Below are 26,573 nucleotides of genomic sequence, written 5' to 3'. Positions count from 1 at the left end.
AAAAATATAATCATATAAAAAAACTAGAAAAGCACTCAGAGAGTGCAGACCTCCGCCAAGGATAGAGAGGAAAACAGGAAACCCATGCAGCAAAGGATCATGAGCTGGAATCAAACCTGCGTCTCTGACACAGTTCTGTTTAAGAATCACCTTCTTAACCAGTTGAGCTATCTGGACACCTTGCTCCAATTTGTTGGACGACATACTAACCTATGATGTTTTTTTGTCATATTTTGGACCACATACTTAAACATACTAAAAAATTCAAAGTGATCCAGAATCCAGGATCCTTTCCAGATTGCCACCAAAATTAAATCAGCTCTTCCTCTTACCATAGTCTACATCCCCTCAAAATTTCATGTGAATCTGCCCAGGCGTTTTTGAGTTATCTTGCTAACAGACATACAGACGGACACACAAACGCCGGGTGTCACATAACCTCCTTGGTGGAGGTAATGATTTTCTTAGTCACTGTAAATATTGAGAACTGAGTTAAGACTAACCAGCAATATTTTTGTACATCGTCATATTTGCTCAATCAGTTATGAAAGTTTAAAAACAAAAATAACTTTTCTTTCAGTTTTATCACTAAATATTTCATATTTAAAGTATTATATATGTTTTGTTTCATATTATTAATTGACTTGCAGCTACATGTGGAAAATATCACTAGTTGACTTCTGCATTATCATTTTTTTGTTAATATGTTCTTTTTTTTCATATTTCTATTCACCTACAGTCAATGAATATTTGATCTACTTCTCTAATGGTTCAAATTCTGAATCAATGTCATGATGGAAAGTAACATTTCAAATGTCCAGATGTTATCTTTAACAGTTCCTCAGATGTTGTTGTTCAAAAATATCTTCAAACTTCAGTGCGCGAAAAAATCTTTAGCACGGAAACAATTTGATATATGAAGCTAAAATGTCATGAATATCTTTATAAATTTCCATAGAAATGTTAGAAAAATGTTAGCAAATCAGATAGTCGAGCAGAAATTGTTCTAAAAATGTGATGATTTGAGACGGAGTGACCCTGTTTAGTTTTCATTACCCATAATGCAACGTAAATGTAAAGTCTGTCACATATATAGTGGCAATTTAACTGGTTTTAGAAAACTTGTCTTCCTTTTAATTTAGTGATTATCTGCATTGAAATCACTTTCAGCAAAATTTTGCACAAACAAAAATGAAAACTGTCCCAGACAATTTACAATGTTAAAAACAAACAAACAAACAAACTGGAAGCCGGATGGTTACCCCATAACTGCATTGTCCCTAGGGCTGAGTACCACACTTCGGTTCTTTAATGGCACTGACCGAAATGTTTTGGTAGTAAATAAGCCTCGTCTTTCAATTCCATGTTCCGGCACTTATCATGTGATTATGATAAAGCAAACCTGTGATTGGCTGTAACATTACACGTGATTGTGGCAAGCCGAAAAAAAAAAAAACATGCTGTGGCGCGCCCCGCCCGTTCACAGACACGTTTCACGTTAGGTACATTGACTTTACTGCAGTTGTGTAGGGTGTCGTCGAAGTGGGAAAAGATGCCTCTGAGGCCTAAAACGTGGCTCTACTTTTGTAAAATCGACGCCAATAGTGCGCGGTGCAGTATATGCCAAAGCGGGTGGTAAACTCCATCTAAGGCTAAATACCGGCACGAGACCGATAGTCAACAAATACCTTAAGGGAAAGTTGAAAAGAACTTTGAAGAGAGAGTTCAAGAAGGCGTGAAACCATTAAGAGGTAAACGGATGGGGTCCGCGCAGTCCGCCCGGGGGATTCAACTCCACGGGCCAGGGGCAGCCGCTTGGTGCGGGAGGATCCCCTCGCCGGACCTCTCGCCAGGTGCAGGCCGTCCCCCGCCGGGCGCATTTCCTCCGCGGCGGTGCGCTGCGACCGGCTCCGGGTCGGCCAGGAAGGGTCCGGGGGCGAAGGTGGCTCAGTATGTACTGAACTGTACATTGCTTGCAAATGTTCTTTTGCACTGGAAATCACTGGAAAATTAAACTCAAGATGTGAAAAGTAATGTGTAATGCAATTTTCATTCTGTTAGAGTATATATTGTAAAACTGGTATCGAAAAAAGTATCGTTTAGGAACCGGTATTGAAGTGAAGGTATCGGTATTGGTACTGGTATTGAAACTTTTAGATTGATACCCAGCCCTAATTGTCCCTGGTTTGATTTTAGCCGAGGACCACCGTGTTCCATACCAAAACCCTAATTTTTACCTTAAATCTGTGTCCTCGCTTTGAACTGTGCGGTAAAGGCAAAACAAATTTAAAAAAAAAAAAAGATACAGTTTTGTACTGTTTTTAAGTGTCAAAGAGCCCCAATCTAATCATTGACTCACGTACAATCAACCCATTCATAACTACTGGTGGAAACAGCAGACTTAAGTCTTAGTTCATGTAAGAAGCTGTTAATAATATCTTGTATATTATGGGAAAAGCTGGGAAAACCCTCAACATGCTGGTAGGCGGAGGACTTCAGCTGCTTGATGACATAATCCAGACTTATAGAATCTGAGGGGTATTTGCTTTGTTTGGGTTTGATATTGCAGCTCTGTAATGCTGGCAAAACTCACAATAGACAGATTAAAAATGAGCAACAGAGGCTGAGATATCCTGAATTTTAGGTCCTAGTTGGAACCAACTAGAAACTCTAAATCCCTTTTTTCCAATAACACGACAAATGACATTTTTTTTGTGAGGCCTTCCCTCGTAATGCAGCTTTATGTTATAATATTTGAAATCTTCAAGCCCATGCTGATATAACAGTTATTACATCATGAGGATTACTTTCTAAGAATTAACGAAGCTCAACCAGACGAACAGAACGAACTGTACAGTGTTTTTACAAGCCGTGTAGTGCCAACCATGACGACCTATACAGAACTTCTGCATGCCTCTTATACAGACACCTCAGTCAGAAACGCAGTGCCTGTAAAAAGTATTCACTTCTCTAATATTGCTTTTCAGTACTGACTCATGATCAATTTAATGTGACTTTTCAAGCAAGAATTCACAATAAAGACTCATTAATGTCGAGATAAAACAGATTTCTACAAAGTAACGTCAACTGACTAAAAATATAAAACATCAGATATGGGATTTCATAAGTATTCACCCCTTGACTTCAAATGACTCACCTATTTCAACATTGGTGCAGGTACATGTAATATACAGACACCTGTATCTAGGTGGTGTAAGGTCAAGTCATCGATGAATCTGTAGTCCTGGCTAAACCAAGAAGACTAAATAACATTCCAAGCTGTGAAAAGGTGATTGAAAAGGATAAATCAGGTGTTGGATACAAGAAAATTTCCAAGTCACTGAATATCCTTTGGAGTACAGATAAATCCATCATTAAGAAGGCATATAGACCATGTGTAAATCTGCCTAGAGAAGTCCGTCCTCGAAAACTAAGAGGTCATGCAAGAAAGGTGATAGTAAAAGGCCCCCAAGACCACTTGAGCTCAATGATGTAGTTGAAGCCAAAGGTCCATCCATCCATCCATCCTCTATACACCGCTTTATCCTCACTAGGGTCGCGGGGGGTGCTGGAGCCTATCCCAGCTGACTCGGGCGAAGGCAGGGGACACCCTGGACAGGTCGCCAGTCTGTCACAGGTCTACATATACAGACACACAATCACACTCACATTCACACCTACGGACAATTTAGAGTAATCAATTAACCTCAGCATATTTTTGGACTGTGGGAGGAAGCCGGAGTACCCGGAGAAAACCCACTCATGCACAGGGAGAACATGCGAACTCCATGCAGAAAGATCCCAGGCCCAAGCCGGGATTTGAACCGGGGGAAGCCAAAGGTGCATCTACTAAATACTCACTTGAAGGGGACAAAAACTATTCACTTTATGTTTTATATTTTTATTTACCTGACCTTACTCTGTAGAAATCTGTTTTCACTTTGACACGACAGAGTCTTTTTTTGGGTAAATTCTTGTCAAATAAGTTATATTTTATTGCCTATAAACGTTCAACAACAACAAAAGAGATGTATGCGAGTGGCTGTTTCTCCTCCAACGGTGTAAGCGGTGCAGTTAAAACACAACTAATGTATGCCTGTGCTTGCGCTAGCAATTTGCCACTTCGCCATAGGCGAAGCCTTCCTCAGGATGGCAAAGCCATTATTAGCATGTTTAGCCACTTTGGCGAAGCTAATTTTGCCTAATAAATGTGAAAAAAGGGTTAACTTACAACTTTTTTGTAATTTGCCGAGCGATAAAGAAAATAACAAACCGTGTCTCCTTTACTGAAGAGCGCTACCGAGTATAACCGGAACGACCCGAATGCTTCCGGTCATTAATAGATGCACACTGTCATGTGTCTCGTTTCAGCCAATCAGAAAAAAGGATTCGGACTACAGCTCTCGCTCTCTGCACCTGGTTTACTCCATTTCCACCAACACCCCTCCCCCTTTGCTACACACACACACACACACACACACACACACACACACACACACACACACACACACACACATACACTTCCCTCATCCCCAATCCCCTGGTCCTTGTGCATCCCAACTTGTTAACCCATGCGTTTTTTTCTTCCTGTATTATTGCTATTCAGGCCTTCAGCTGCTATTTGGCTGGCAATTAATTCATCATTTCATTGTTTTTGAATCTGTCCATTACTTTCTCAATTGAGTGACTAATTATTTGTTCTATAAACTGTCAGAAAAAGGTGAAACATATATTGTATCAGTATTTCCCAAAGCCCAAGACGATGTCTTCAACTGTCTTGTCTTTTGTCCACAACTTTGCGTGCCGCAGTACAGATACTGAAAAAGTGTGGCTAAATGTGGCTAAACAAAGTTCTCGCACTTTAGCCACAGTGGCTAGAGACAAATTTTCCCTAGTGAAGCACTGTATGTAAATGTTCCACAGCAGCATCTGTTAGTAAACAGCATCACTCATGTTTGAACACACAGAGCTCCTTTCCAACGTGAAGCAGTGACAGATCTCTATTTCCGTCGTTACTACAGCGATCATTTCACGGTTATTCCACAATTATATAATATATTGTATAATGTTTGTGTCTCAGGAGATTTCTACATTCACATGCTTACGCACACACATGCATGTACACGCATTTACTCCGACGGAGCAAGAAGGTGAGTCATCCACACCACCGTGGCGGCTAAAAGCATCAATGTCTGGCACGCTGCCACATTTCTACTGGGTCACAGATCCTACACACTCCCACGTGTTGTTTAAGTTTAAAGAACACAACATCAGAGGGAGACATGAGAGACTGATGACTATCAACGCACTGGATGCAATCACACAGGCTACGCACTGTTTACTGCAGCACACAGCCACAGTTTACCACCACTCATCCATCAACTAACAGTAATGGGGACGACTGACGAGAAAGAGACTCCTTTAGTAGGTGACTGAATCTCAATTTCACCCAGTTTGATTAAAGGTTTAGATACAGTCTGGCTGGTTAACCCATTAAAACTGAACTCTGTGCCAAATTTACAAATTGAGATTTTTTTCATTAAAAATAAGCCTTCCTGCCTTAAAATGACTTTGATGTAACTACACTGTTGCTGTATTTAGAATGTGTAGATCTGTGAAGCTATATTGTTGTGCTACTATTGGAGGAATTCAGCCATATACTGTATATTCAAACCTGAAACCAAGTCTAAAAACTGAATAAGGATACAGAAAGTACCACCCTGTTGTGTATGAAACCCTGGAAGTTGTGTTTTTGAGACGATTTAAAGGCTTAGCTATTGGAGCTAAATACTTATTTTGCTTATAATGTGTCTTCCAGTATATAAAAAATACAGTAGTAGACATTCTGATGAGGTAAAATGCTCGTCTTTTACACCGCTGTCATCATTGTTCCTGATTTAAACACAACAAAGCAATGCCACAGAGTTTTTCAGCAGCAGTAAGTGGAGACAGGACAGGTGCAGCCCTCATGCTGCTGAGATAATGATGGTTCAACGTTTTCAATGTGCTGCTTCAGCTCAGCATGTGATCAGAGAAAATCGATGCAGAAAGTAACATTACTGTTATGAAAGTCTTGAATTATGCACCTTTTCACCAACAGTGGATGAAATGACTAATTATATATTTAGTTCATTGAAAATTTTGCTGAAAAAACGTATTGATTTAATATTGCCTTGGTGATTTTAACCAGTCTGGACCAGTAGTTTTACTGTATTCCCTTTAGAAGCTACAAAATGAGATTACAATGCAGCAAACAACACTGGTGTGCAAATGAAGTGCATAATTTATATCTGACCCAATAATGACTAGCATAACAAATAGGACTATATACCCCATTTAAACTAATGTTGTACGTAGAGCTAACTAATATCCGACAGGTACTCTTAAAGTATTTAAAAATGTGACTTTTCAACCTTTGTACAACAGTTTTGGTGAACAAAACATTAACTTCGGAAATGTTATCAGAAGCCCTCAAGCTGTTTCAGTTTATCATAGTTCACGGAAAACAAAATGAAATTGTGGCTCTTGCACTGTGGGCTTGTATATCTGAAAGTAACAGCTGCTCCTTCATCACCTACAAATGATGTCAGTTGTATCTGATGCAATCTGTATTGTCTTTGTTATCGCCATTCAAGTAAGATGCTTAGATATGAATTAAATTTTAAAGGGTAAAACACTTCCTTTAAACACTAGTGTAGGTGCATAACAGCACCTTGTAGCATATAGGCAGGTACAACCCGGTCTCACGGGGATTCGTGAAACTGTGACGTAAGTTTTTGTTTTGGTTTCGTGCGCACCAACAAGATGTCGTCATGTTTTTCGTGCAGCTCACCACGAACGAAACCGGCTGTGGTAATCACATCTGAAAGTGATTTATACCGGCGGATTCATGACGATCTAAGCTGTCCATCGGCGTTTGCGGCCGCCGCCGCGGCCACTGGACATCCAGCCACAGCGGCGGCCGCAAACGCCGATGGACAGCTTAGATCGTCATGAATCCGACGAATTCGCATAGGAATTTAAAGAATGTCCGGCGGCCGTGGCGGCCGCGGCGGCGGCTGCAGCGGCGGCCGCAAACGCCGATGGACAGCTTAGATCGTCATGAATCCGCCGGTATAAACCACTTTCAGATGTGATTACCACAGCGGGTTTCGTTCGTGGTGAGCTGCACGAAAAACATGACGACATCGTGTTGGTGCGCACGAAACCGAAACAAAAACTTACGTCACAGTTTCACGAATCCCCGTGAGACCGGGTTGGCAGGTACGTAGGTAGGTATTTTATTGATCCTCAGGGAAATTCAGGAAACCAGCAGCATATTAAACACACAAAATATAAAGAAAGAGCAGAGCACACAGTGGACATAGAGATATAAAAAAAATATAAAGGCATAATTATGAACAAGACAGAACATTATGACCACCTGCCTAATTTTGTGTTGGTCCCCCTTATGTGGTCAAAAATGCTCTGAACCATTGGGCCTGGACCAGAGGACCGCTCAGGGCATCCTGTGGGGTCTGGACCAGGACGTGGCAGTGGATTCTTTCGGTACTCTGGGTTGTGCAGTGGGGCCTCTGGGAATCAAACTTGTTCCACTGTTTCCTGTTGATGTTTGATCACAATTTGGTCTAGGAAGTTTGGAGCTCAAATCAACATCTTGAGCGATTGCCATGTTCCTCAAGATGTTCCTGATTGTTTGATGTTTTTATGATGTGGTGGGGTGTATTTTTCTGCAAGGGTAGGCCACTGACATTTGGGATTTCCATCTGCATGAAGGAGTGTGCTTGTTCTGGGACAGTGTTTATTTGAGTGTCAAAGTCTCATCAACAAGGATGCCAAAATCCAAGTTTTTCCAACAGAACACCACATAGTACGAATATGATCAATGCTATTCCCTTCACCTGTCAGTGGTCATAATGTTGTGGCTGATCGGTGTATATACTACAGCTAAAATATGTTTTTTCATCTCACTATAGACCTCTCTGAACAGGACATGGACCTTCCCAGTAGTTGAGGCAGGAACACAGTCAGCAGTAGTCATAAGTCCCTTTTCTGTCCAATCATTAATGACTTCAGTCGAACCAAATAGTGCGCTTTATAACCGAGGAAGCTTCCATTCATTCTGCCTGCTTCTACATCAGCATCTACAAATCAATTGTCCCTTCTGTCCAACCTCCTTTTTTAGGAGTTCCATATCAAACCCTTTAAACAAGTTAGCATAAGTCTCACATGTCCCCAAATTTCAAGTTTCAGCTCAGAGTACTCCACAGATTGCTAATTCTACCACCCTCTAGGTTTTAGCCCTGTCTTGTTCAGTCCTCGCTCTCTGCTCCTCCTGCAGCCTCCTCGATCTTCTCTCCTCCAGGACACATTTAGGAATTGAGCTTTTGATGACGCACCAAGATTGATTTTTGGGTCACATACAGGAGGACAGAGAAAAGAGGAGATGAGGACGCTGAAATTAGTGAAACGAGATGAGCCCTTTGTTCGGTCAGAGGAGGACGAGGAGTCAGCTGAGGACAGTACAGATCCTGTTGCAACACCACAACAGGCTGCAAACCTGAATGGCTCATTCAGAGTCATGCTTTTAAATCCATGCTAGAAGAAAAGAACAACAGTTCTCATATTTTTCATGGACTATAAACACACAAGGGACTCGTAATTATGTTCTAAAACAATTATAAACTAGATTATGGACAATACGACCAGTTGAAAGTTGGTTCCCTTGCTTTCTGAGTTCATGTAAGCAATGTGTACTTCGGGCTTTCTAAAAGGGATTTCTAAACCCAGGGACTGTTTGTGTCACGCTTGTTCAGATTGTTCCAAACACAAATGCACTTTGTTCTGAAATACATACTTCAATTTAATGTAGTTTACTTTCTGAAATGCCCACATCTAAAAGTTCACACCAGAAGAGAATTTTCATCCAAAAGAAATTCAATATTTTAAAAGTTTGGACATTTTAGCAGAACCATTAGCTAATTCCCAGGAAGGAAATAGTGGATAACTCTACTGGAAAAGCTGGTTAAATTTGATACAAAATTTTCCTTTTAGTGCATAGCAGATTACCACAACATTAAAATGTGAAACTATAGTACAGACGAGCATTAATATTTTGTCATACTACTGGATTATTGTACCAGTTCTGAATTTCACCACTGCTTTGAACACAACCCAACAAGCTAAAATCGAACAATATTTTCACATTTCCCCCTAAAATCAATGCCATACTCAAAATAAAAAAATTAATCGCTGCAACATGTTGAACACATTGAGCAACTGCAGCCAAATTTAGACGGCGCATGCACAGCGAGTGATCCTGGAAAATTTGATGCCATTTCAACAAGATGTGAAGCTGCAGCTACTTTACACATTTAAAAAACTCACATCTCATCAGTCTGACTCACTCGTGGAAAGCTCTAATTTTCCCAGATAGAATTACACAGTTCAAGAGAATCGTGTCCACCATCAGCCAGTTGGGATGTTTCTCTGTCACTGTGTATTTTGATGCACATCTGAAACCAGACGCAGACTAACAATTCAAAACAGTTCCACAAAGGACTGTGCAGTTTTGGCGGATCTTTGCTCTCTGAGTGCTTTTTTGTTTACAAAGAAGCCAAACACACTTCAGGAAGTTATATTTTCCTTCAAAATGCGGTGTGACGTGCTTGACATTAGTTCTTTCCTCAGAAAAGTATCAAAAGATTTTTCAGTATGTGTCTTTTCTTCCAGTGGGAGAAACTTTATGTTACGGTTAGAGGTCGGCTCCCAGTGTGGGTTTCACCAAACTGTTTACTGCTGAACACCCTCCTTGTTACCGCGCCCTTCAGGCTCATACACACACCAGAAATAACAGCACATCCATCACACCACGTCAACAACATACATTTACCTAATGAAAATAACCGGCAGACAGTGCATTAACGTGCAGGTCTCCGAGGTGAAGGGCTTCGTACTCATGACGAGGGACTTAGCATCCAGCTGTCAGAGGCATCCTTGAGTGCTTCAGAGGATATCAATCATAGAGAGCTCTCTGCTTCGAGCTCCTCCAAATGGAATGCTATACATCACCGGGCTCCATCCTGGGCTGAATTACAGAGCTAACAGAGGAGAGGTCAAGCTGAGAGGAAAAATACACCGATGACATGGAGCTGTTCATGGGGTCACTTTTAAAACACCTCAAAGCTACTCCATCAAATCAGTTCATGCATGTTTGTAGGTTGTTGTACAGTCGCTGAATCTGTAGGATTGTAGCTTCTGGATGCTAACTTTTGTTACAACTTTACATTTCAACCAGGAATAAGAAGGAGTTAATAAGTAAGATTGAAGCCATGCAGCGAGGAGGTCAGGGTAGAGGCTGGATTGACAAAACAAAGGACGGAAACACAGGACACTTCCTGTTTCACACAAGTTTTGTTTTTAGCTATAAACTATATTAACTCTATTAACTATTTCTAACACTGCAGTTTTTACTCCACCAAAGAGGTGGAGTCTCAGCTGTCTGTCTGTCTCTCTGTCTCTCTGTCTGTCTATTAGCGACATTACTCAAAAACAGGCCAATGGATTTGGATAAAATTTTCAGAGGTCAGAAATGACACAAGGACCAAGTGCTTAAATTTTGGCAGTGATGTGGCTTATAGTCTGGATTCACGGATGTGTTAAAGATTTCTGTATCATTATGAGATAGCAGCACGGCATCACTGTAAGCATGACAAACAAGCTACGTCAGCTGCCTGCTAACGATCACACGAATGCAGTCCTACCATAAATCAACCGCTGCGGACTTATTGCGACTTATCCGTCAGAAAGAATTCAAGAACAACTGATTAAATTGTGTCAGTGTTTCTTAGTCCCATCAATTCCTGTTGCCCGCTGCATATTTAGGTCACACGATTCGGTATCCATACATAACATACACATGCATAACACACACCTGTGTTCAGCACAAGGCCATTTTGTTTGTGGGTACATCTATATTAAATGGCCACGTTCTATCTTGCCGCAATTTCTGCCACGAACTTTAGTGAAGATTTCAGCCCTCAGAAATGATAAGGCGACTGAGCAGCCTTGGCGGAATACTGCGTTTTCTGAGTGCTTTTCTTGTTCAACAATGCCATGGCGGCCCTCTAACCTCAGACTATGTCTAATAGATGGATTGAAAAGTGAGGCCAATGCCAAATTCCCTGCATTCTCTCTACCAGTCAGCAGGGGGCGACTTCTCTGGTTGCAAAAATGAGTCGGCTTGCATAGAAGTGTACGAGAAAAAGGCCGACTTCTCTCTTGATTTGTTACCACAGTAAACATTTTCGGCTTAAATTGAGGGTCTTACTCACTCATTTCACTTCTTTTTCAATACAACATGATGTTCATTCAGCAAATTATGGAGTCTTATAGGAGAAAATAGATAATATAGCACTACATGCTTTAGGGCGGTGCTACCTTGTGATTGATAAGTCACTACTGTATGTTCACAGAGAAGAACAAGCTCTTAATGTAAGAAATTATCATTAGTTGTATCCTTGGATGAATATTATTTGTCCACAAGATTCAAGGCTAGTAGTCGTACAGTACAGAGCTGTACAAAGAACTTCCGCAGTAGTCTGATGAACTTGACAACAACGAAAGTCATGAATGTAACGTAATGTAAAAGCAGCCTTCGACCTCACTAACAAAGACATTCAAGCTCTTTCAAGGATATGTGACATTTCCATTTCGCACTGAGAACAATGGTGACATGGTGGAAACTGAAAAATTGTACAATACACTTTGGAAAATGTATTATATCAGTACTGTAAAAGGATAACCATATTTTTACTTATTTCTTGACATTTTTTATATATTTAATGACTAAATACAAGTGATTTAAGTGATACTTGTATTTTTATGGTTTGTTTTATATCACAGTCCACAGAGCAGCTGTTAAAAGAGACAGGAAGTGGACATATTTCTGTTAAACTAAACAACTTTTAAAACCAGGTGCTACCTCACCTACTGCTGTCCAGAGTGATTGCCTCCTCAGCTGACAGAGCTGTCAAGATTTTTTTATTTGTCTGTGTATCTAAAAATGAAAAGGTATATATAGAAAATAAGAGCAGGAACCAGGAAACAAAAATAAGACACCTGTGAAAGAAAAAGAGTAAGCTGGGACTTCTGATTCAGATATAACAAGGGTGCTGGAAAAATACATTACAAAAAAATGGAATATAAAAATGGTAAAAAAAAAAAAAAAAAAAAAAGAGCAAATGTCAGTAAAATAATTATATTTCAAATTAATTTACATGATTTAAATATTGTAAAGTAGTGTATGTTTTGAGGTCACATATTGTAGCAGAATGAATGAACTAGTTGTGAAAACACAGACTCTCGTAGACGTTATTTACAGTTTGGGCCTTTTTTGCTAGTCATCTTTTCTGTGATTTTACTAAATTTAATTATTTAATGAAAAAGAAGAAAATTTGTAAAATAGCAGTTTGAAAAATTATTTACCATTTTCAGTCTTACATATAATTTTTCTTTCAAATAACTGTAAATGTCTGTAAAATAATTATATTTTTAAGTAATATAACTAAATATTGTCAAACAGTGCATGTTTTAGCGTCACACACTGTAAAAGAATGAATTACTATTTAAGGAAATACTGACTCTTCTTGGGGACATTATGTACAGTTTGGCCTCTTTTTTTTAGACTTAGGCGACTTTACTAATCCTCGGAGGGAAATTAAGTTGTTACAGCAGTAAGAGGTAAACAACGAAACAACACAGAATGTGCAAATTAATACTTTTTTCCTTGTGATTTCAATCAATAATTTTGTAATTTAATAAAAGGGTAAGACAACAAGGAAAGCGAATAATCTGGAATAAGACACTAAAAAATAATTGATAGTTTTTCAGTCTTTCATATATAAGTTTTCTTTCAAATAAATGCCAATGTCTGTAAAATAATAATTTTAATTAATTCATTTTTTTGCTGATTCACATCCCTAAAAATAGTGTCATTTTAATGTCAAATGCTGTGAAAGAAGAAATACTATTAGTGAAAATACAGGTTCTTGATGTGGGCAATATTTACAGTTTTCGCCTCTTTGTACTGTTAGTGTCTAAATTAATACCTTTTTCTGTGACTTTATGAAATAATTTTGTAATTTAATGAAAAAGAGAAACATCTGTTGTGTCTGTAAAATAATGTTTTGGTTTTTATGTTGATTTGTACCATAAAAATAGCAAAATTTTAATGTCTAACATTAGACAAGAAGAATTACTTTTCATAAAATTACAGACTTGATGCGTACATTATTTACATTTTTGGCTCATGTCAGAACTTGTTTTTGAAACTTTTTTTAAAAAGTCAAAAAAACAAAACACTGAAACCGGGCTTAGAAACTTTTTGGTGTGAATTTCAGGCAATTTTTTTGTGAATTATGTGGTCCTTTTTAACCTTTTCTAAGGCAATACTTCAAAATGAGCATAAAATCTCATTATACAAACACATCTGTTTGCTGTATTCCTGTATGGACAACCTGTTTTTTTAATCCAGCTGACCGTAGATTTCTTCTCATAACTACCAACATTACAAACCATAAAAATACAGCTACATGTTGGGTCTACTCAGATACTCTCCTATAAATTTCCACTACCAGTAGAGACTGTTGATGTTGAGGAAACAGTCAGACAAAGGGAAGGAAAGCTCTTTTTTTAACAGCACACATCTTGTGAAGCCATTTTCGCTGCACTCCCACTGCTTGCTGTGATTGCCGCTCGCTATTACGCTGAATGAAAGACATGATTGCTTTGGCTACTGATTACGCAGCTGCAGTCTCCTATTCAGCAGCGAGGCGACGTAAACGCTCCCGCTCTCGCTCCGCTTCACAACAGGAATTAAATAAGGTAAACCGAGAGACTGTGAGGTGTGCGATCAAAGCTCAACACGGCCTGATTGTGTCTGTGTTGTTATCAAGAGGTAAAAAAGTCAGAGTTTCTTCACCCGATCCCACACAACACGACTGTAGTAGCAGCAGAAAGCTCCAAGCTGCCATTCAGGGTAATGAACCATGACCCATGTTTTGATCTCAACGCCACAACTTACAAGACAAGAAAGATCGACTGCAGCTGGCAGGCGGAGCGTTACAACCTCTGGCTACACACTGGCTGCACACTGCCTTCACTCAGGCGTAGAGTTTAAACCCCTGATTTCACCTCTTCAGCGTGTTTATTGAGACTACGTAGTGAATAAATGCACACACTCAGAAGTCAGACACTCAAATTAAACTGTAAGTGCTGTTGCCAGTAATTTGGTAGTGATTTTCGGAGGGTCTGATAACACTCGGCAGGTTGTTCGGTCGCTCGAATCTGATCAAACAACACCCACGTAGCACATTCATGGAGTTTAGTAACTTTTTTTTAGTCATGAGTTTCAGTTTTATGCTGCAGGTAAATACCTCAGGGGCTTTAAGTAGAGTTCTGTGGGACTGAACAACAATTAGTGAAACCGCCTGTTCACTGCATCCACATCTCATAATTAGATGTACTTTTTTTATCATGAAGTGTGTATTACTTCTATATTGTGTTTTTATAGAGTTGAGAGCAAAAGTTTACATACATTTACATACATTACACGCATTTTCATAGATTTATTATAGGTCTCCTGGAAATATGACAAAATCTTCTGGGTCAAAAATGTACATACAGCAATGTTAGTATTTGTTTAAATGTCCTTTGGCTATTTTAACACCCATTACACTCTTTTGGCAGCTTCTGGTTGTACCTTTGACCCTCCTCTTGACAGAATTGGTGCAGTTCAACAAAATTTGTTGGCTTTCTGATACTGTCTTGTCTCTTCATCACAGTCAACAGGTTCTTGATGGGTTTAAGTCAGGTCTTAAACCTTAATAAATGCCTGATTTAATCATTCTTTACCACTGATGTGTGCTTCTGGTCATCATCTTGTTGGAACACCCAAGATCTAACCTCCTGGCTGATGATTGTCGGTTTTCCTGGATAATGTGGAGGTAATCTTCCTTCTTTATTACTCAGTTTACTTTGTGTAAAGCACCAGATCTGCCTAGAGCATGATACTGCCACCACCATGCTTCGTAGTAGGTTTGCTGTTCTTGGAGTTAAAGGCCTCACCTTCTCTCCTACAAACATATGTCTGGTCCTTGTGGCCAAATAGCTTGATTTTAGTTTCATATGACCACAGAAAATTAAGATTTGTAGAAGACATTTGACACGAAAGTCTGCTGTGATATACTTGGTCTTGAATTATCTTTTTTAGTAATGATGATCTGGTGTTATATGGTGTACTCTTTCTGAAACAACTCCGCCAGACCCTTACTTTAAATACAAAAATGTGCTATAAGTTGTGTATTTTATTTGCATGTGTGTGCATTTTGGTGTCACTTTGCCTCAGCAGAGATGCTTCCTACAGTAATTCTTTCTGACAGAGCTGCCCCACTCAAGGGAAAACATGCATGCCTATCCTTCTGCGTCGACATAACACTCAGAACCAAAATATGCACATGAATGATTCATGGGATCATTGAGAACAATACCAGAAACTCTCACACAGTCCCATTTCTAACACAAACATACACTCGCCGCCTGTCAGGAATTACAAACAGCCTTTTATCTGAAATTGTCTTGGCGATTTCGAGAACACGATTCTTCTTCCTGTTTGCCTTCACGAATCTCTTAGACTGATCAGCTATCGCGGCCGTCGGAGGGAATCGAGCTTCTCAACACACTGTTGGGTTTGGCAGTGAAGACACTGATAGCCTGGGAAAAGCTGCTGCTGTCAATTTCAATTCGTCCAGTTATCTCAGCAGTGGAAAAGAGGGTGGAAGTGCGGAAAATATGAATTAATCAAGGAGAGTTTCCAGCTCCTAGTGACATTTAACAGCCAAACTAAAACAAAATAGCATCTAACCACTGAGTTTTTTGTGTATAATTTGGGTAAACTGTCAGATTTGGTTCTGAACAGAAGTGAAATGTGCCTCCTACTTGTTGAGTTTGGCCATGTAGATCTTGATGTGGCCGAAGTCGGGCCTCTCAGCGGGATCCTCAGCCCAGCAGCCCTCCATCAGGATGGTCAGCTCCTCTGAGTGGCATCTGTTGTCAGTTGTCGGCCGAAAGTACGGCTTCTGACCGTTCCTCACCTTCTGTACGATCTCTGTAAAACCGAGAACGGAGGATTCAGCAGCTGCGTGTGTCTGGATGAGCAGGAGATTGTAATAATCAGAGTAATGTCACGGTTCATGCTGACTGATTAGATGCTGAGCAACGTGCACCACTGTGTCACGTGTCTGTACATAAAATGGATGAAATAAAAGGAAATGTCTGATGTGACAACCCATAAAAGTTCAAAAATGTCACTTTTTGTCTTTTTTTTATTCTAATACTTACACCAGTACACTCCCAGAACCTCCAAATTTGATGATTTGGACTTCCTCTAATTAGCTTGAAATGGCTATTTAAAGGAATAGTTCAGCATTTTTGACTATAAATAGGTTTATTTGCTTCTTTGCTAAGATGGGAAGATATTATACATATTATCCCACGTTTCCTCAGTAATAGACCCCCCACCCGTGTTGGTACGCACATTTGATTATCTTTGGGACCGAGCCAAAGCTATTTCTTCTTTTTCCAGCTGCTGGCTCGTCTAAATATGGTGAAGAAAGCCAATAAAGTAATTTCCCTAAATATCAAAGTGCTCCTCAAAGCTCTGTTTAGGCCGGTCGAGGCTTTTATCTAAAAAAAAATGCATCGCTGTGGAGACATTTCTCTCTGCTAATGAAAAGACCACAGTGATCGTTTGTCCTGTGTTTGGCAGAAGTGACCTTTCTAAGAATATATTCAAGAGAACATGAGTAGTAACAGTAAATGATGCTTCAGTAATAATTAATAAGAAATATACATGCCGATATCGCTCATTGCTGCTCACAGAAGAAGGCATTGGGTTTTTTTCACTGTTATTCTATTGATCAATTTGTCCTCACAGCCTCCATTACACACTTTATTTATCTATTTCATTCATATTATGGACAGTGAACGGCTCGAACACAGCAAAAGCAAGACTCAATATCACCTCATAAGAATAAAACACAGATATACACTGCCCATCCAAAAAAAAAGTCGCACAATGTAATATTTCATTGGACCGCCTTCAGCTCTGAGAATAACATATTCGCTGTGGCATTGTTTCGATAAGCTTCTGCAAAGTCACAGCATTTATTTCTGTTAAGAGTTTCATTATTTTTCTAGTTACTTCTCTAACTTTTTGTCCTTCATTGTGGCTCCCAAGTGTAAGTCAGACTCTTCTGATGGCAGCGCTTTGAAGAAAAGGAAAGCCGTCTCAATGGAAGTGAAATTAGATATAATAAAAAGCTCGGAACATGACTTTTCTGAAGAACTGATTAATATTGTGACGCACGCAACGACTATGTTTACATTTTCACTGGAGTTCCCACTTAGGGCGAAAATCACCTTTTGTCGATCTGTAGAAACAGAACTCTGACGTAAGTCGAGGACCCCTGTATTTTGGTACTAATACTTTGGTACTTCTGCTTGGGTAAAATTTTTAATCCAGGACTTCAGTACAATATCTGAGTACATAGAAACATTTATGTCTCTGGGGGCTCACTGTATTATTGTGTGTTGTCCTTTAGTTCACCGAAACACATTTTTTCGAGCTTGTATTTAACTAATAGCATGACACTGATACTCATCTTCCTGTTAAAAACTCCTCTGCAGAGAATTCAATATGTCTTCTTGAGTTTTTTTGCGTCTCTAAGTGCAGAAGCTGCTGTGCTCGGTGATGGCAAAGACACAGAGTGAACTTTTAGTACTATTGTCAGTATCATTGCTGCTCTTTTATAGCTCTATCTGTCTGTTAATGTGCTATTTCTGCTGGATGAGCATTAATGCATCCAGCAGCGCTCATCGACTCCTTGTTGTCGCTGATTTCCCCTCTTGTATCCATTAATCATGATCAATTTAAAAGTCTGTGAGAGATATCCTGCTCAAAACAGTTCCTCCACATCCTCCGCTTTCTGTTATTAGCATCATCATAAAAAGTAATTTGAAGAGTCTACAGTTATTTTCAACCAGGCAGAGCTCTCAGCGCTCTCAGCCCGTTAATGGATAAGCACTGGCCACTTGTGTGAGCGTGACCGTGAATAAAAGGTTAATGAAAGTCTCGGCACGGAGAAAGAACCCCAGGACAGTTTTAACACGTGCAGGAGCTGATCTCGAATCGCTTTAGAAGCTTTTCCATCCGTCTTGAGGAGGCGAAAGTGGATTCCGGTGAAGCAACGGGTTCGCCAACATGTGTGCAGGAAGCTGGAGAGCCAGAGATTAGGTCGCTTAGCAGAATAACAACGAGGAGTTTTCCAATCGGAGAATGCTACTGCAAAGCAGGAGGTCGGTGTGAAGGGCTGACGTCCAAAGACACTGTTTTCTGTCAGATTTTTTCTTTTTGCTAATGCTTTCAAGGCTCAATCTGCCAATCTGGAGCACTAATATATCATTTTCACACAGAGGAATAACAGGTTTCAGATGGCCAATGTAAGAGGAGGAAGAATGAAACATCATAGTGTATAAATACTCTGTTAGAAGTAAAGTCCTGCATTTAGATTATTTCTTGGCTGAAAGTACAAAAGTATTAGCATCTAAATATGCCTAAAAGGCCAAAAATGTAAAGGACTCATAATGCAAAATGGCTCTTTTCAGTAGTAATTATTAATCCATGAATGTGTTTCTTACTTTTATGGTTAAAGTGGTTAAATTTAATGACTTTATTTATCTGCAGGGCAGTTTTTCCCCTACTTTTACCTTAATCTAACAGTAATAATACATCATTTACCTGTTGATCATATTTTGTGTTTTCAATCTGAACATACACTATTGCTCAAAAGTTTGGGATCCCTTAGAAAGAATTTTTTTCCATAAAGATAACATTAAATGAATCAGTAATCCAGTCTAGACAAACCATTAAATGAAATGTAGGAGAGTAAAATGTAGCAGAATAGACGAATAAAGTGGCAGAAAATGGAAATGATTACATACAAGTACCCCAGAATTTTACTTGACAGCAAAAATGGTTAAAATGGACTTAAAACAACAAATAATTGATTAGCAGTCGATGTTAAATTAATCACCAATCAATTTAATTCATTAGTTTGAGCAAAAACATCAAAATCCTCTGATTTTAGCTTCTCGAGTTTTAATTATTTCATTTTTTTTTTGCCATTTCATGAGACTTAAATTGAATACCTTTGGGTTGTTGACAAAACAAGTTGCAGCCTTCATAACTTCACACAGTTGCCCAATATTCAGCTTTTTTTTTCCTTTTTTTTTTTACTGTTTTCGTTCAATCCGAGGACGAGTTTACATTTTTTCTCATCTGTCTGAAAACAACACTTGTTCATGGTCAGAGTAACTGTTCCTTCTGTTTATTCTCATCATGCACACGTTCCTGCTTTCATTTCTGTTCTGCGGTTAATTCTAAAGATGAACCAAAGCTAATCGGAGTCTGAGTGAACACAACAAACAGGAAGATATCAAAGTTACAACCTCTTTAATACCATTCTTTTTGTGTGTTTTTTTCACGGCTTTGTTGTTGCTGTAAATTAAAGTGAAAGTCAATTAAAGAGAAAATCCATTGATCTGTCTCACTCTGAAGACTCATTCCAGCTCTTTTTGAACTTGGCAATTAATATTCCTCAGTTGTGTTGCTACAGTAGATCACAGCGGGAAGTCAGCTTGAAATAAATGGCATTTGTTTTTACCATTGTTTTGGCGTTTTTCTACATTAAAATGGTTATATAGACGTGAAGGGTGGAAGAAAACGCCTGCAGCATCTTAAACTAACATTCAGAGAGAGGTCAAGCTGCTTCCAGGCGAAAAACACACGACATGCTGCTTTCATTTCTGGATTGTTTCTTCATTTGGAGTGACTTTCAAGTGAGATGTGTTGGTTTTTGGGGCTCTACCTGCCCTGACATCTGGCCAACATGTGTTCTCTGTTTGTGTCTGCCGATTCAGCGGTCTGACCTTCCCGACGTCCATTTTCAAATGTTAGCGCACGAACTAAGCAAACGAAGTCAAAAAATGTGGTTTCTGTTTGTGAATTAGTGACAGAATTTGTGTGTGTTTATCACTCTGATTTCCTTTTGTGATTACGTTTGCTGCGTGTTTGCTGGTTTAGAGGATTCCCGTCATTTGACGCCACAGAGGTCATCTGGCTTCCTCAAGGCCTGTAAAAGACACTTGTGTTTACCTTTGGGGCTGAGGTCCATCCCTTCCACATAGAAAGGTCCATTCCTCAGGGCTATTTCCTGCAGGATGATGCCAAAACTGTACACGTCTCCCTTCTGGGTGCCCTGAGGAGGGTGGCGGTCGTATATGAGCAGCTCTGGAGCCGTCCACAGCTTCTCTGAACCAAACAGAAGAAACCAACACTCAGAGAACGTCTGAAAACGCAACATTAGCCGCTGTTTTTTTATAAAAATGTGAATGACATACTTGCATAGAGTGCGTGCGAGTCGTCGTTTTCACAGGACGAACGGAAGCTGGCCAAGCCGTAATCCGTGATTTTCAAAACAAACCGACTGTCCACCACGCAATTAGATGACTTCAGATTTCCATGGCAACCGAAGTAGCTGTTGTGCAGATAGTTCATCCCCTGGTGCAGACAAGTCAAGCATTAAAGGGTGTTTTCGCTTCTTATTTTTCTTTACAGCAACATGAAAGCACTAAAAATCCATACATATGGGAGCAATGACCAGCTGAAGTTTTGAAAAGAGGCCGTGTTTCAAGGACGAGTGCCGTCACAGGGGAATATCTGTGAAATTACTGTTAATTCCTTTGGGAATGAATGTCCTCATGTTCAATATTTTGTGGAAATGGTGACTCAAATGTCCCTCAAAGCTCCAGCGGTGCAAAACGCTGCTATCTGTGTGGAGCAATTTAGCTGAAACGCTTCGTCAGGCGTGTAGTTCAACATCCATCCAGGATCTGCTCATAAAAAGCCTCTTTGTTGGGTCGGATTAAAAAGAATCTTCTGAATTACGTCCGTGATTAGTTTTGATTGAGCTAAAGGAAATTTTTAGCAAAATTTAAGATTATGTTTCCTTCCCATTTTGCATTGTATGATGGCCATGTTTACTGTAGTTTTATGCACTGCGCTGAGCCAAAAATACATTTTTTTGGGCCTCACTGACTCTTAATAACTGTCTACGTGAAACCATGGCAACCCAGACATTTTTTTGTGTGCATCTCTGAGGAACACAAAGCCTCTTATTTAACACTGAAAAGTGACCTTTTTTGGCAACATCTATGTGAAAGCATATAAATCAATGCTTCTGTCCGGCCTTTGACTTCTGGTTTTTGTTTACAGTGTTTTTCAGTCTGACGGTTACGTACCTTCACTATGTCATTGATCAGCGAGTAGCGGAACATCCAGTCCAGGTTGATGCTCTCATTCTCCAAAATGTCCTAGAAAAACACGAATGAATTGAAAAAGTATTACAGACAAGTAAAAATAAAGTTTGCAGAACATCTTTTAAACTTCCCAGCAGCCAAGAAAGCCTAAACATTTATCTATGACTAAACACAGAACCACCTAAAGGCCAGATAAAGTTTGTTTTTTTTAGCCTCAGGGTCATGCATGTGGCGCTGCAGGATGTTAATGAATAACTCAGAAGGGCTTTCAGCTGGAGTCTGGGTCCAACTTTGACATCCAGCCACGTTTTATAAGTTGCAGCGATCCGTCTGTGACGCATAAATCTGTTTCTACAAGTGTGCTTGATCAACTCTAAGTTTTCCATCGTTTCCCAGTTCATCCATTTTAGGAAGCTGCTGGCATGTCAGAGGTACAGGCCAAGAGCAAGTTCCCTTGAAACACCGTGTACTGGAATTTTAAAACAGAAAAATAGTAAATTTCAGACAAAAATATGTCAGACTTCAAAGGCTGGCAAAGTCCCCGTATTGTAATCTCACTGCAGGCTAAATAAGGTGGTTTCAGTTGGTTGGTGGGCAGAGTTTAGCACAAACGCTGCCAGGAAAACCCTGTCCAAGCAAACGCTGTTGAGTCTCAGGGTACAAAACAAAAAGTCCATCATTTGGCTAATGTTTAATCTGTTGTTTGTTAGCAGATACACGACCATTCAAAAGTTTGGGATCACCCAGGAAATTACATGTTTTCAATGAACAATGACACTTTTATCCATGTGCTAACATAACTGCACAAGGGTTTTCTAACCATCAATGAGCCTTTCAACACCATTAGCTAACACAATGTAGCATTAGAACACAGGATTGATGGTTGCTGGAAATGTTCCTCTGTACCCCTATGGAGATATTCCATTAAAAATCAGCTGTTTCCAGCTAGAATAGTCATTTACCACATTAACTATGTCTAGACCGGATTTCTGATTCATTTAATGTTATCTTCACTGGAAAAAAAACAGCTTTTCTTTCAAAAATATGGACATTTCTAAGTGACCCCAAACTTTTGAACGGTGTATGTGATGCCTTCAATGACATAAAAAAGGAACTGAAAAACAGCTTTGAGGATTTGCTTTTGTTAAACAAATATTTAACCTAATTTGTCGGTCATTTCCATAATCAATTCTTCAATTTGTGACCTGTAGCCTGATGCACTGGCTTTCTGGAATCATCAGCTGTGGTTGCCTGGCAACCAATGTAGTCTCTAGGAAATCACTGTGCTGCATTTTTATATTTCTGTGTTTTTCTTTTGCAGACATGTTAATTTGTGAGCTTTAGAGGTGCTAAGAAGCAGATGTTTGAACTTTCAGACAGTAGTAGGCCAGTTCTTTCCTCATTCATTGTATTATATTAAGCTCACAATTTCCTAATTTAATGCACAGAAATGAAAGTGGCATCAATCCTCTTGTGAAACTCTCAGCAAGAATCAAATACTATTTTTTTTTTAATATTCTGCTGTTTGATCTGGAGAATCAAAAAAAATTCTTGCGAAATTCTACTTCTGTTAAACGATCAGTGCAGATAATTGTACAGTGATGGTAAAACTACAACTCTGAAGGCTTTTGGGTTGCCCTGCAATGATGAAATAGTAATTTAATTGTCAAATATTAATTTTACAATCTAAAATATCAGCAAAAAAGCACGTCAGTGGCTGTGTGATTGCCAAGTCAGTTTGAAGTACACGTCTAAAAACGCACAAAAAATGACAGTTATTGATTCCAGTAACTGTTTTGGAGCAAATCAACTGCACACTGTCACCAGACGGTGGTGCTAGAGGCTACATTCTTATGAATGGTTGTAATAAAAAAAGAGTAGAAGAAGTCGGAAACAAAACCCAAATGCAAAATACCTTAAAAAAAACAAGAAATAAACAAAACTTTATCCATTTATGAGAAAAAAAGTAGCTAGAAGTCTTCAGACAGTTGGTATCAAACATGTTTCATGTTGTGTGGAGGCAAAGACAACAAAATAAGTTAAACCTCCATTTAATCGTGGGTGCTAAATGTTCGCTACATTGGAACTTATTCTGATGTAGCCTTAAGATCTTTCCATCTCCTTTAATGCAAATAAACTCCGTCAAAAAAGTCAAAAAACACCTGAAGTGAGTGTAAATTTTGCCGTTTCCATTAACTTTTCCCAATGCGACACTTTAAATATGGATAAAAATACATTATTGCAACACAGCTACTGACATCTACTCCTTCTTACTCATTTAAAAACTAAGAATCTATGAATATTCAAACATTTGTCATTTGAAAAGTTTAAGCATCGAAAACAAGATGTTTCCTACTTCACTGACAGCTTGTCTCAGTGTAGGAGTGCTGGTGGTTTAAAGTTTCCACATCACACTTGTGGATCATAATTGGCTTCCAAACTCGTTGTGCTGCCACAAAAGCCTCTTGTACATAAACTCAGAAGTTCAAGTGAACACAGAATCTTTCCTCCAGCAGCAGATGAAGATGAAAACAGCCTTTTAGTGTCAAACATGAGTCCATACAATGACGCTAAAGAACATTTAAGTGGGGTAACAAGAGGTAAAACCCTTTTCTTTAACTGGAAGGGGGCATTTAAGTTGCAGGGTTTTTATAAGGTCGTAAAGAAAATGACTTTAGGTTGGGGTGTTACCTGGAGGCTGCCTCTGGGACAGTACTCAGTCACGATGCAGATGTTGGGAGGGTCGATGCAGGCCCCGATGAACCTGGTCAGATGGTTGAACTGAACGTCTCTCATCTGAAAATAACCACACAAACACACTGCAACTGTGAGTGCAACTCTTTCCAAACATCACATTCCCAAACCCCATGGAAACAGAGGACGGAGGGAGGGAGGGGGAGGGAGGGGGAGTGGGGGGGAGCACTGACGGCTCATTTATATACACAGTTTTGAGAATAACGCTGCCAACAGTTCTTCAAAATAGACTATTTGCAGCCGGCTCGCTGGCACTGTGTCTTTTTCTACGCGTCGGGACGCATTCCTGCTCAGGGCACCCGGTTGAAACATGTGCATGTGCATAAATTTGCCCTTGGAGGTTATGAATGAGCCAGTGTGCAAAGGATGAAGGGGGAAAAAAAAGGTGTTGCGAGGATGGACGAGCAGGAATATCAGAGCGAAACAGGCATAATGTGTAAAAGCACAGAGGTGTTAGCATATGAAATATCACTTGGAAAGTGAAAAGAATGAAAACAGGAGGTTTAGTGATTAAGAGGGAATGTTTTCTGGATAATTGCTTTCATGAAGGAACAAAAAACTGTCATTTTTGTTCAAGGAAACTTGAACGTTATCCTCAAACATTTCAAAAACGATGTTTGAAATTTCAGCAAGGTCTTCACTGATTGACAGCAGCTCTGACACCAAAACCAGCGAGTTAGTCACTCCTGTTTCATGGCTCGGGAGATGTTAGCCTACCCTTTGGCCTATATAATTTCCCCTGCTGCACACTGGTTGAGGAGGGGAGGGAGGACGGAGGAGGGCTGGAAGACAAGTGGTTAAGTTTCCACTGGCAGCCCCGTCTCTTCCCCCCATCTGGTTGGCTTTTTCATGAGCTGAGGTTTGACAGCCGATCAGGCCCGCGGGGCTTCTGAGAGGCTGCCAGCTCAGGCAACAGCCTCCATCCCCTGTGAGGCTGCCGACTGACCGAGAGGCCACAGAGGCATCCAGGAAGCCTCCGTCGGACTGCGCAAAAACACAGCGAGCAGAGATGTTCCAATGGCCTCTCCACGAAGCATCCATCTTCTTCGAGACCGCCACTGTAATTTCCGAGTTACGGGTTTCCCTGTGCCACACTGTGTTTCCATCACCAAACCACATAAATTGTGAGATTTTTCCCCTCCTCGTCCCGGCTTCCTTATCGCTCTCTCGTAAATATTTCCCAGCTGAGGGGACCTTTTCATCAGTGGTGTTAAAAAGGATGCAAACTCAAGCTACATCCTGCACAGCCACCCTGTGAACATGCTAATATTCAGCTAGCTGCCACTTCTTACAAACAAAAATAATGATTTCAATGTTCCACTGAATCAGAAAAAACATCTAATAATTCCACTTTTCATGAGCATCTCTGGAATTTATGAAGGACTTTCAATTGTAGCTGAAGAACATCAGTGAATGTTTGCGAATAAGTGATTGGATAATGCCAGTTGTTGAATTGAAGGGTTGTTTTGGTTTATTTAATTCTTTCACAAGGTCTAAACACATGGCCCTCTTCAACCTCTTCACACAGAGGCCACTGAAAGCACTCAAATACCAGCACAACCCAACCAAACACGATTTCATGGGCAAATACAAGGACTTAGGAATAAAAAGGATTTAAAACGTGAAACTGTGTTCAACATTTACCGTATGTATCACTGCTATATTCCCAAAATTCAAAATTGCTGGATGAAACAAATGGGTATTTTAGTTTTTGTTTAGATCCTCAACAGCAGTGGAGATGGAAAAAGAACTATACTAGGCTGCTTTAAGAGGAAAAGGTATAAGATTATTAAAAACAAAGACTCATGCCAGGTGGAAACCATAAGCTACAGTTCCTCAAGTGGCCACTAGATACTGAATCTGATAGCGAGTCAAATCTTTATGGACTTCTTTGTTAAAATGTCCAACTTTACAGCAGAAATAATCATGTTTACAGCCTGGTGTAAAAATGGTTTTGGTTTCTATAGATAATGTCCTCATTCATAACAACTTTACAGAAGGTGATTTTTTTAAATATAGATCACCCATTAGGCTTAAAGTTAAGCATAATTAGGTGGCAGGAAACTTATGTGTGCTGTCTTTAGATACAGTTTATCCTCTTGGCAGCATGGATAAGCTCACAAAAGTACTTCCATTGAAGTTTCCATTAAATGTTGATATTTTTGACAGAAATTTCAACCATACTGTGGCATCAACAGAGCAACAACCGTCAGAGTTCATCCACTGATGTGCAGAATACAGAACACATCAATGTTCCACTGACAAACCAACCCATAGTATTTCATTGTCTTTCCTAAACCTGCCCTTTTTTTGCCACTTGGAGCAAAAGAAACAGGACGAAAACACTGACATATTTTTAGTTGACGTAGCGAACCAGTCAGCCA

General features: G+C 39.7%; 1 protein-coding gene across 1 annotated transcript in view; it reads right to left on the bottom strand.

Moving 5' to 3' along the window:
• The window catches only part of npr2 (natriuretic peptide receptor 2), an 87,879-nt gene that overhangs the window by 11,528 nt on the left and 49,778 nt on the right, over positions 1-26,573 (bottom strand). The window contains exons 11-15 of the mRNA XM_022204029.2: positions 24,127-24,231; positions 21,418-21,489; positions 20,518-20,677; positions 20,273-20,428; positions 15,997-16,165 (exon numbers count right to left, since the gene is read on the bottom strand). Coding sequence (XP_022059721.1) covers positions 15,997-16,165; positions 20,273-20,428; positions 20,518-20,677; positions 21,418-21,489; positions 24,127-24,231 — 662 coding nt within the window. The remainder of the gene's footprint in view (positions 1-15,996; positions 16,166-20,272; positions 20,429-20,517; positions 20,678-21,417; positions 21,490-24,126; positions 24,232-26,573) is intronic.

The sequence above is a fragment of the Acanthochromis polyacanthus genome, chromosome 18 (genome assembly GCF_021347895.1).
Source record: "Acanthochromis polyacanthus isolate Apoly-LR-REF ecotype Palm Island chromosome 18, KAUST_Apoly_ChrSc, whole genome shotgun sequence".
NCBI lineage: Eukaryota > Metazoa > Chordata > Actinopteri > Pomacentridae > Acanthochromis > Acanthochromis polyacanthus.
This window is presented reverse-complemented; position numbering and strand designations above follow the sequence as displayed.